Source organism: Agrilus planipennis, unplaced genomic scaffold (genome assembly GCF_000699045.2).
Source record: "Agrilus planipennis isolate EAB-ADULT unplaced genomic scaffold, Apla_2.0 scaffold62, whole genome shotgun sequence".
Lineage (NCBI taxonomy): Eukaryota > Metazoa > Arthropoda > Insecta > Coleoptera > Buprestidae > Agrilus > Agrilus planipennis.
The window spans coordinates 1,281,258-1,293,940 of record NW_020438875.1 but is presented as its reverse complement, the minus strand read 5'-3'; the positions used below and the strand labels follow the sequence as shown (position 1 = coordinate 1,293,940).

Here is a 12,683-nt window from a genome sequence, read left to right as displayed (position 1 = left end):
ACATCTAATTCGTGATAATGCTAATTTCCTCGTTCTGTTTAAACAAGACGATTTAAATTTAAAACATGTATATAATGATCATGTAAATACAGATATGACGTTTGATAAATTTAAAAATATATGCTCTGAATGTTGGAATCGTAATAACTATGGCGTATTGGTTATTGTGAAAGATAATGATTTGAATAACGGTCGATATCGGTACGGATTTGATAAATACATTACAATCACTCCCTAATTGTCAGTTGCAATCAGTCTGTACGGTAATAAGCAATAATAATAATAATAATAATAATAATAATAAAATGATGAAGTCTAAAGACAAAGTGGTCAAAAAGAGACTCTTAAACTTATCTAAATCCGTAAGACAGAAATATTTAAGTCTAAAATTGGATCGTAAACAGGAAAAAGAATCCGTTAGGCGTATATTAAGTCCGGTAATTGAACCCCTTTCGAAAATTGTGAATAAAACGACAAATAATCTCCTTGACATCAAGAAAGAAGAAGAAGAATCGCTAACGTTGCCGTCTAATAATAAAAAGGAACAGCAACTTTCAACGCCATATTTCAAAAGAAAAAAGATAGATATTTATTCAACGTCACACGATCCAAATAAAGGAACATCAACAGTAGAGCACGAAGAAAGACAAGCGGAAAAAGACGAAAAAGAAGAAAATCTTCATCTGCAACAGCAACAATCTCCACCTACAGAAATAATGATAAAGATGATGAATGCAAATAGTGGTGCTGTTGATTTATCGGAATATTTGAATCAGTATCCGTCATTAGCAAGAGGATATATAGAGGGATTTTTAAAAGATAGTTTGAATGAATTCGACACCACGTACGGCATTAATTTCAATCATGCAATTAATAAATTGACTATGGGAGATAGCGAATTGGTAATTGATGATGACAGTAACATAAAAATAAAGAATGTTCTATTCCGTGGAACACCAGGTTTATTTGAATTAATATTCAAAAGAACACCTACCGGTTACAAAAAACATGACTTAAAAAATTATAAAGAGATATTAGAATTAACAAACGCGCATCGACGTGATTTTAGCCCAAAAAAACGAATAAAAGCGGGGAGATCTTTTAAATATACCGAAATAATACAGCCACTATTTCGAACTCATACAAGATTACCAAGATACCTGTCTAGTAAACAAAGAAGTAAAAACAGTGCCAAAGGACTAAAATTAAACATGGTATATAACGAGAAACCTATCGAGTATGTTTATTTTGACGACATTAATGAAATAGTTGACCGACTGAGGTTGCTTTTAGCTTCGGAAGCAGCCGGCAATCATTCTCATACAAATGAAATAGCGTCGATAATTTCTGAATTGAGGGAGGCGGGGTTGATTATTTAAAACGAATAAATTACCCTGCTTTGTATTTGACATACAGTAGTAGGTTAAAACCAATGCTAGAATGAGCGTAAACAAATTCGGTCAGTCAAAATGCTCTACGGATATTGCCGGTGGTGGTGGACCAATGTCATCAACAGTAAATTTTAATAAAATTACAAGATTTGGTTTCATGTTTACTACAGAAGGTGACCTTGATATAGAAAATAGACGAGTATGTAATGTGAAATCCCCCATTAATCCTAACGATGCGGTAAATAAAAATTACTTTGATAACAAGTTACAACGTGTTCAGAACAGGATCGATCATGTTATTGCATCTGTACAAACAATGATTGATTCTAAAATTGCAAGTAGCACCGATCGTTTACAAACTATAATAGAGCAGATAATTGATGAAGTTTTCCAAAGAGAAAAAGAAAATACAAAGACATTTGTTTTAAGAATGTTGGATGATTATAGAACTGTTTTTATGGACTTTATTAAGGAACAAATAAATAAAATACATGATCAACATCAAGAATTAATGCCACGTCAGGTGCAAGAATAGAAGACTTTTATTAAGGATGCAATTAATTTAAGTAACACCCCCCCTAACAACAAAACTATTACCATTATTAAAAATAACACAGCAGCGTCAGCGTTAGGACACCTACATTTAGGATGTTCTTTTCAATTTAATTCAGTATAATGAGTACCGTGGAACAGATAAGAAATACCATGGAGCAGATAAGAAATGAAATATCTAATATTAGTAAAGTGTTGAAAAAATTGAAAGAGAAAAATTGGTTATTGAAACATTTAACGACTGAAGAGATAGCGGTTCTACCAAGACAGTATCTATTGGATCATATTAATTACATGGATCGTTATTATGCGTGGGACAAACTGCCGAAGCATTTAAGGGATGACGAAGAATTCAAACAAGAATACCCGTGTTTCGAGCATTACAATAGGGGCTCAGAGCATATTGACGGACCTGCCCCACCGAGAAAACATTGTACAGATTGTTGTATAAATACATTTCAAAAAAGAGGAAAATAACAAGCAACAACGATAGAACCAACAGCAACAGCAGCAGCGACAGCGATAGATGAGGCATACAGTTTCAATTAACCAATGTTATAATGTCCCCAAAAGAAAACAACGTAAAACGTAGTGTGGTTCATGAAATTCATCGACCTGCTAGAAAAACTTTTCAACGTCGACGTGTAATAATTAAAGGCTTACTTGACTTATATCAAAGTGATCTAATTGATATGCAAGATTATGCAAAAGAAAATGAGAATTATAGATTTATTTTGATCGTTATAGATTGTTTTTCAAAATATGTGTGGGTGCGACCAATAAAAGATAAATCGGCAAATGAGGTTACACAAGCAATGCATTCTATCCTTCAAACTTTCCATGCCTTTCCTTAAAATTTACAAACTGACCATGGTAAAGAGTATTATAATCGTCATTTTAAATCTTTAATGGAAAATATAAAATTAATCATTATAGTAGTTATTCAATAAAAAAGGCATCCATTATTGAGCGTGTAATTAGAACTATCAAAACTAAATTATTTAAAGCACTTCACTGTAGAGGTTCATATCGATGGATAGATGTAATTGATGACGTTGTCAATGAATACAACGGTACCATACATAGAACAATAAATATGACACCATCNTCAAATCGGTTGAACCGTGCTCAAGTGATGCTCCGTCATACACTTGGCAATTCCCTAGAATTGATAGCTAGGAACAGTTTGAATATGGTTTTTCCATTTTTCTGGGCAATTTTTCTAATTTTTTTTCTGTATAAGAAACTTTCTTCGACTTCCTAGGAATATTAAAAAAAAAACTTATCGAAATTGGTACAACTGTTCTCGAGTTTTGCGCTTAATAACACATCTAGCGATCCATTCGTATATACGAAAAATAGATATGTAAAGATGGTTAAAGTTATTCGTATGAATTTCCCTATACAATGTCCATTACATGTAGGAGGATTCCCTATGCTTGGTTCTCCACTCGCCACTAACGTATACAAGACCTGTCTCAATTAATACAGTTTTAGTAAGACTGGAGAATTCGATACAGTAATTCTCTTAATTTGACAAAAATACTACAAACACGTAACAATCTTCATTCAATATGCTAAGCACATTTAATTAGACCTTTTTTGTTCGAATATTCATATAATCCTGGATTAAGCGGAAGTCAAAAAATCAGATTTCATTCAATAAAACCGAAATTAGAAAGTGCGATTTTCTAGTTAAAAACACTACTTCCGAACATGGTGTAAACTGTTTCTCACACATTTACCGGTTAGTTTTAAAGACAAGTGCAAAAGAGAAATCAAAATAAAAGAGATTGAATCTTTGCCTTGAGCGAGAGTGAAAACTGTTTACTGTTAAATACACACGCAAGCGTCAGGTTCCATTTGAGGAGAGTTTGATCCACACACACGTTGGGGTCACTACCATCAATGTATTCAAGGAATTCAAAGTACCGTTACGGTAATCGCAAACCAACTTATTTTACGATATCCATTGTTAAGGTGCAAAATTTTTAATTGCGCGGTTGCCTGTCACCTTTAAAACCCAAGATACGAAACATGTTTTGTAATCCCAATATTGTATACCTAAGACGCTAATACGTGGCTTACCTACATACCCATATGAAACTAAACAGGTATCACAAACGCACTATTGTATGCTAAGTTGAAATTGGTACCTGTGGCCAAACATTCTCGAATTTAAATTTCATTAGTATAAGGTCGTCAGTCCTAAGACTAGTTGGGCACGCTTTCTTTCCTATCCTGAGCTAATCTTCGCATTTCCCTAAAACTAGAACAACCCACATCCTTAACTATTTGCAAACAATAATCTAATCCAGATCTACTTCTACTCCTCTTAACTACTGTTTCTGCCTCTAATATGTCTCTAACTAGATCTTCATGCCTAATAAGGTGTCTTACCATCCTACCATTTCTAACCTTCTCTATCAACGGTATCCTCATCATTCTGCTTTTAAATTTATCGGATTTAAATTTATTTATCAATATACCTTTTGGAACGATCAGTTTTATAATAAATCTCAAAATGCAGGTGAAATAATATAACGCATAATAAAGAACAGTAGCAGTAGAATTCGTAATTTAATAATGCAATTGGTCTTGCGAAAACCAAGACCAAGTCCTTATACTAGCAAGACGAAGACCAAGACAAAAACCAAGGCCAAATATGCCAGGCTGTGATCAAATACGTAAGGCTAGACGAAAAATTATTACCTTCGGCGGATTCATAAAATTCATTCACTAATGCAATACTTATTTTATGATTGCAATAAAATAAAATGTTTTTATTAGTCAACCTTTAGTAATCGTGAGTTGTTTAAAATTTTTAGACTGGAGCAGTCTTTGTCTTGATCTTGCTTTGCTCATCATTATTTACTACGATTTTCATTTATTTTCTTTTTATTCTTATCACCATCTAATTTCTAATAATTATCGCGTACAATAGGCGTCTATTGTATGAAAGATCCGAATTTCATTTCAGAATACATTTAATTATATTGTTAACAAATTTCATTGCCTTAATGCAGAACCTCACTAATGTCCATACATGTAAAGCCGGTAATTATACAGTACCGAATGTTTAAAAATTCACATGTAACGAAATGATGTTTAAATTATACCATAATAAAAGATTTCACAATATTATTTCTTTTCCGGAATATGTTCATTAGTTTAAATCACATCTGCCACGGTTTCCAACTAATATTTTCCTCAATTATATTCGACCTGTAAAGAATAAAAGCCAATAGGTTAAAAATCAACTGCAGTGAAACTTGAATTTGGGTCATTAGGATTTAAATGGGAACTTTACACGTGCTTTTAACGCCATGGGTGTACTCTCATCGGTGTTTGTAATTAAGCCTTATACTGGAACAAGCTATATCTATTAAGTACGTTAATTATTTCTTCAGTATTCCACTAACACAATAGAAAAGGTGTAAATATGTAGATGCTTTGCCAAGGTTTTTATTTGGTACAAGTAATCGAAATTGTATTGTTGTGATCGGTAAGATTAAACTTAAAATTTCGACATACCAGAGAACCTCCCATAACACGATTGTGGTTTAACAAAACTTAAGTTTGTTCGAGTCCTATTCACCAATTCGTTTTAGTAAAAATTCAGTTTCTTTCAATATCTGCTTTTTTCAAACAATAATTTCTTTCAGAATGAAAATCTTTTGCTACAATTTCGAGAAAGGTTTCTTTGTACCTATGTATAAAAATAGTGCTGTATACAACTATACAATACAACTTAAAGACAGTTTACAAGTTTTCCGAGACAGGTAAAGATAGTTCCAACCAAAGGGGTTCGATTTTCATAGTCCATATTGTAAAGTCTACAGTAGATGTAAGTGCAATACAAAATTCAAAAGCAAATTAAACGTCTATGCGTTTTTATCTCAATAACAAATAGCACCGCTAATTAGTTTTGATAGTGTAGCTTTATTCTGTACTACTAATAGTTAGTAGCAGGATATTGCCTGATATGAGCCCTTACAAGGCTAATCTCACCCCAACAAAGCTAATAAAACAGATAGAACGCTACTTCCAATGTAATGTTTGTTAAGAGTTATTAATAGTTATTATAAGTATTATAAGCTAATATTGTGGTATAGGGAAATAATTCAAAGGAATATGTACGAAAACATCACATACAAAACGATGTTCTCCAAACATGGGTGCAATTATTTTTCAAACCAAAAATTTAATGAGTTTGTACTTTAGCTCTTTGGATTTGTAGTGCAAACATGCTTTTTTTTCTATTTTAATGCCCTTTAAATTAAATGAGATATTTTTATAGAGCCTTGTTTCTTAATGTTATATGAAGATGCATGAAAGTAAGGGAATTCCTGTTACATAATTTCGATTTAGAGTGCATATAATGAGAACTGAATGTGCTATAAGTATGAAAACTGACTGTATTTTCTTGTGTATAAAACAATAAATACTGTTGAATATTTGAACAAAAAAATTCCATATGAATTACATGTAGTACAAATGTTAAAATACATCATTATAACTCTATAACTTCTCCTAATCGTTTTTATAAGGATTCCCAATAGTGATGAGCAAAATTGGTCTTGGTTTTGATTTTGCGAAAATACAAGACCAAAACCAAGACTGTCCCTATGGTAGCAAGACTAACACCGAATGAACAAGACCAAGACTAAAACTAAGACCCAATATGCAAGACCTAGACCAAATACGCAAGACTCAATGAAAAATTATCACTTCCGATGGATTTATGAGTTAAACTGTTTGAAGTTCATATCTCTTTGTTGGAACAAACAATATTTCTTATTTGAAATTTTCAGTATGCTTTATTACAGTTTAACACTAAATATTAAAAATGAAACATTAGTAGTGCTTGAAAAAAAGGATTTACAAGAATGTCCTCGTAATAAGTGTTATTCATTCCTATGTCTGGATAATACATTTAAATACAGTGAAATTTGTAATATATAAAAATACAATACTGACTAATAGTTTGATTAATAATTTTGAGGATTATGCAAAAAAAAATAATTGCAAGCTATTTTTTCAAATTTCAAAATTTAGTAATTTTTAAATGGCTGTAACTAGTCTTTTTGTAAAGATAATCATACTTTGTCTTAGAGTTTTGTAAAGCTCAAAGACTCAACTTTGAGAATATGAAACGGTTGTTTGGAAAAATTGCGTAAATTATGTGTAAATTCAATTTAAAACAAAAAAGAATGTTTCCTATGTTAATTAAATGGGAAACTAAAATAAAAATAGCGACCCCTTAGATTTGAGCTATAGGGCTCATGTTTGGCGAGGATTTTTTTTACATCAAATAGAAACATTTAAGGGGGTAAGAGTTAGGAAAAAAATAAAAATTTTGTTTGTAGCACCGTACTATATACCCTATGTAGTATGCTGTAGTAATAAAAAAATGTGTCTCTCCCGCCTCAAATATAATCATTAAACCTTCAGAAATGGCCAGAAATCGATGAAAAAAAATTTGGAACGTTTTTGGTCTGGAGCACCAATTCTGGACAATTACCCATTTTGTGAACATGTGAGAACATCGTTCTGTTGAACAATAAATTCATAGAAATATTTACTTCTACTTGACTTCAGGGTTCCATCGTATTTGAACGTCTATAATTAGGGGTAATTGGGTGCCAAGCAGAACCAACAGCAAAACTTAATTTAGGAAAAGTCTTCCAACATTGTAACCTATATTCTAATTTAGTAACGAAATAAATTGAAATTACTCAATCAAAATTTCGTGTATGTAAATATAAACAAATTGCGTTATCATTAGAAATCCAGCATTTTTTGCGACAGTTTCATTATAAAACGGAATTAGCATTAACTATTTTGTTCGATTAAAAATCATTTTTGCGATAACCAATGAAGCCAAAATTTGGCAATGGTACCTATGTTACGAACGGTGNAGAAGGTGTCCTACCAACCTATCTCGCCTATTTTTTATTGACTTCCATAGAGTCCTCTGTTCTCCTATTCTTTCCAATACCTCTTCATTTCTAACCTTTTCTACCCATGATATCCTCATCATCCGCCTATAACACCACATTTCGAACTCATCTAACCTTTTCTTTTCCGCCGCGCCCACCGTCCATGTTTCGCACCCGTACAATACCGTGCTCCAAACATATACCTTTAAAAACCTTTTTCGAATTTCTAAATTAACCGCGAGCATAGAAGTGACTTCTTTTTATTAAAGGCGACACGACCCTGCGCTATCCTCTGCTCTAAAAGCGTATGTAACTATTTTATTAACCATTCCATCACGCCTTCATCGAATGATGTTTAAACTTAATGTGTCAACAGATTGTATTTTATCAAGTCTTTGATTTTATTTTGCGATTTCAAATCATCATTATCATAGGTTCGTCAGTCTTAGGACTGGTTGGAAACACACCTCCATTATTTCCTATCTTGAGCAAATCTTCATATCTTCTTAAAGCTAAAACATCCTGCATAGTTAACTATTTGTAAACAGCAATCTAATGTAGGTCAACCTATACCCCTTTTAACTTCTGTTTCTGCTTCTAATAAGGCTCTTGTCAACCTTTCATGCCTCAGAAAGTGTAGTACCAAGCCACCTCGCCTACTTCTTATTGATAGATTAGAAATGAGTACAAGAAAAATTGTTGGTTAGGTAACAAGATTATCGAATATATACATGCGTGCACTACAATATTAATTGGAACATTTGTATTTCATGATCTCCTAAATTATATGTTTTATCTAATAATAAGGTTGCATAACCATAACACAATGTTCTTTAAATGTGCAATAGCATCGCTCCTTGTGGTTGAAATTGGATGCTGCTGCACACCCATCCATGTAAAGACCACTATGGAAGCAGTTAAATAATAATTAGCGACCTAGTAACAGCGTCACAATTTCGAAGGGTATTATTCGAGCATGTGCATCTTTACGCGCCGTTGTGCATGCACTTTTATATAACACCATCACCCGCTGCATTTTCTTTTATGTCTTTAAGTGTTGCTGGTGATCTTGATACCTTAGTTAGCATCATGGCAGTTCCAACAGTTCAACTTGTTGTGATCTCTTTGTTGATGACTGAGTTTGGAATCGCCGCAGGAGATGTGCATATTGTTCATAGAGTTAGAAAATGCATTGGGAAAGATTATTCAATGGTATGCATCAAGGAAGAGCTTTTGGATATCTTGAATCAAACGGTAATGAGTCATGAGTCGTTCCGGCTAGGAAATTGGATGGAAATCGAGAGGGATCCCGAATATGTTGCTAATCATATTGACGAAGATTTACCAACCAATATGGAAAAAAGGGATGAAAAATTGACAGAATTACTTTACAGAAAAGCCGAAGAGTACTTTGAATCAAGATCTCTTAGACTTCACCTCGCAGATGTTATTGAAGGTAGTACTGTTCTGATTTAGTTTCATTTTAATCCAATCGAAAAAAAAAAATTGAAATTTCTAAATAAGTGTAAACTCTTTATAACGTCACTCGATTTAACGACAACCTGTTTAAAACGTCGAAATTGCTTGACTTTGGTTGGTTTACATTATTTTCTATACAATATTACACTCTATATAGCGTCACGCTCACTCTATTTAACGACAACAATGCGGCATTATAAATCATTAAGCAGTACTTTCTAAGTTGCCGAAATAGATAAGAACTGCAGCTGTGTACGTTGTTGAAGAAGACGATCCTGTCCCTCCACCAAGCATCAAACAAGCACTTGATGCAGCGAAACTATTAAAAAAATACTTTTTATATAATCAAATTGATCCAGCAGTATCTCAAGATATGAGTAAGATACGTAACAAAATACAATCAAAATATTGGAGCAGCAAAAAACATCAGACGAAGATAACAGGCTATACGCAAATTACAAATAATAATGTTCGTGTGCAAAATGTGTAGTATATTGGTAAATGCATATTATTGTAGAATAGTGAAATAATATCTTTCATTTCTCTCCATTTAACGACCACTCTTTATAACGCCGAAAAATGTTCAGTCCCTTAAGTGTCGTTATATAGAGTTTACACTGTATTTAATTTAGAAATCACAATTCAACTAAAGCGGAATGATTTTGTGAATTTTTCTTACACTCTTTGATTCAGGAATCTGGTTTTTCAATATTAAATAATTTTGAAACAGATTTTCCCATATTTTGTTTCAATTTTCATGACAGTATGCTAAATATGGAAAGTTACTATACCATAATAAACGTTATGTCTGGTAGATATTATTTGATGTGCCTATCACATAATAAATATAGAGGATGACAAAGTAAACGGGTGATTTCAAAGTTGATTAATCATTGGATTCTAATCAAATCTCACATCACTAAGTTGATCAAAAGTAAATGCTCTCTTTAATATGTAACTGATAATTGATTAAATTCAAATAATGGTACATCAATATTCAAAAATTTATATACCACCCGTGACCTGCCTTTCGATACAACAATGTATACAGGTATAAGTTGATGAACTATCGGCTTAATTCTTTTCTTTTTATCAAGTGCTCCGTTGATGCGATGACTTATAAAAGTAGGTTGACCGAGTTTCTTGGACATAAACTGTTGTGCCGATGGATTCACTTCTTCTGGCCTCTCATGTCCCATTGTTTACATTGAATTACGCATTCTTTTGATCTATTTAGTATCAATAAGTCTATTTTACTTTAAAATAATCCATTTGTTGTATCTGTCAACATCGATACATTTCAGCAATTTAAATTAATTAAACGTTGCAGCACGAGCTGAGGTCAACCAAAATAATTATCGACATAGCTGGGTGGTTCTTCTTGTAATATCTTCTTATAATATGTTGTATAATTTTAATAATAATTAGCAGACCTAGAAAATGCATGAAAGAGCGGAACAATATTTAACACAGTTTACTTGCGCAGTTGGCGTAAAGCTTGTAAGATGCAATTTATGAACTTCACATTGAGAACAAATGATAATTTCAACTGTTTAAATTTGTTATAATTAACAAAACATGAATAAGTACAACTTTATTAAGCTAATGCAACAGAATATACCTACATGCTGATAATACCAAAAAATAATTTATCTCTTCCTTTAATACGTATGCGGATAAACGTATGATTAGGTATATCCGTTAAACTCAAAGTTCATTAAAATAGATATTAGTTTTCTAAACTTTAATAACAGTCTTTTAAGAAATACCTAATAGAAATTAAGTTGTGTCTATATAAACGAAATTTTTGATATCATTGTAAAAACTACCAAAATCGTCCATATATCAGGGGAAACTTCTTAAATCTAATTAAATTTTCTGAACTTTCTTTTAGGTCGAAAAAAGAAAGGAGGAGGTGGAGGAGGTAAGATGGCTTTGGTGGCAATGGCAGCCACCATGATGGCACAAGGCATGATGACTGGAAAAACAGCAATGGTGGCGGTAATTGCTTTGGTCTTAGCAAAAATGGCAATGATGATGTGCGGTGTAACCATGATGAAGAAGATGATGTCAGGGGGAGAAACGCAACATATAGTTTATACTGCCGATCTCGGGGGTGGTGGAGGTGGTGGTGGATACGGTTCTGGTGGAGGATGGGGAAGAAGCTTGCTGATTCCATCAAACCATGAAATTGTTTATAGAGCCCATACGCCATCGAGTTTACAAGAAAATCAGTATCCAATAATTACACCTTAACTGGTTTTTATTTAAAAATGTTTATTGGCTAGTAACTATTGAGGCTCCTGGTATCTAGTAGCCCAAAAGCTTTTTAACATTATATTAAAGTTTCTGTTGATGGAAACAGGTAAAATATGAAGGAATAACATGAATTGCTTTCTCGTGCTTTACACTTATTCAATATTAAGTTACGGTTGGACTGGTTTTCTTGATAAAGGGTTAATACCATGTAGTAAATGAAATAAATTTTATTGACTTGTACTTTTGGGTGGAAGAAGAGATTATAATAAAATATTATTCAAAGATGCTATTAAGTAAACATATATATTAAAGTATAGACAGAAACATAATTATTAATAAATCTTACAAAATGTTGGCATTGATGCAATTCTGTTGCCTCAAGGTATGCTTTGTAGTTGGTACAAATTTGAATTTGGAATAAAATAGAGAAGCAATTAATCTAAATTGTTACACCTAATGAAATATGTACCTACGGGATTTTAGATTCAATTATAATTATCGACCAAAAATAGGACAATTATTATATCCCTATAAAAACGTTTGAAACAACTTTCGTCTCCTTGTGATCAGCGTTTCAAATGAATGTATTTTTAAGAAGGTTGCTTTAAAAAAAGCTGAAGTTACAGTAACGTATTTCTGCTTTAAAATGCATCTAACTGAATACATACAAAATTTTTAACCCCACCTGTTAATGTATTGGAGACGTTAAAGATCAAAATTAAGTTGTACATTCCGAGCATTTTAACAGTACAAAAGAAATTATACTTTCCTTTCATATACCATTTATTTCTACCAATAGAACGATCACTACTTCACTACTTAATATAAAACAAAATCGCTTCCCGCTGTCTGTCCCTATGTATGTTTAGATCTTTAAAACTACGCCATGGATTTTAATGCGGTTTTTGTTAATAGATTAATTCAAGAGGAAGGTTTATATGTATAATACATGCATAATATAGTAGAGAAACACTGATAATTTTAGAGGTTTGTAATGTGATGTCAAAAAACACATTTTTTTGCGCTTACATTGCAAACGCTGGCTGAACCCTACGAGATA

At 32.4% G+C, this 12,683-nt stretch overlaps 1 protein-coding gene across 1 annotated transcript; it reads left to right on the top strand.

Moving 5' to 3' along the window:
- The first annotated feature begins 8,974 nt into the window (after positions 1 to 8,974).
- On the top strand, positions 8,975 to 11,620 carry LOC108734501. The gene is made up of 2 exons (XM_018466089.1): positions 8,975 to 9,341; positions 11,259 to 11,620. The coding sequence occupies exons 1-2, from the start codon at positions 8,975 to 8,977 to the stop codon at positions 11,618 to 11,620; spliced, it is 729 nt and encodes a 242-aa protein (XP_018321591.1).
- Positions 11,621 to 12,683: the final 1,063 nt, after the last annotated feature.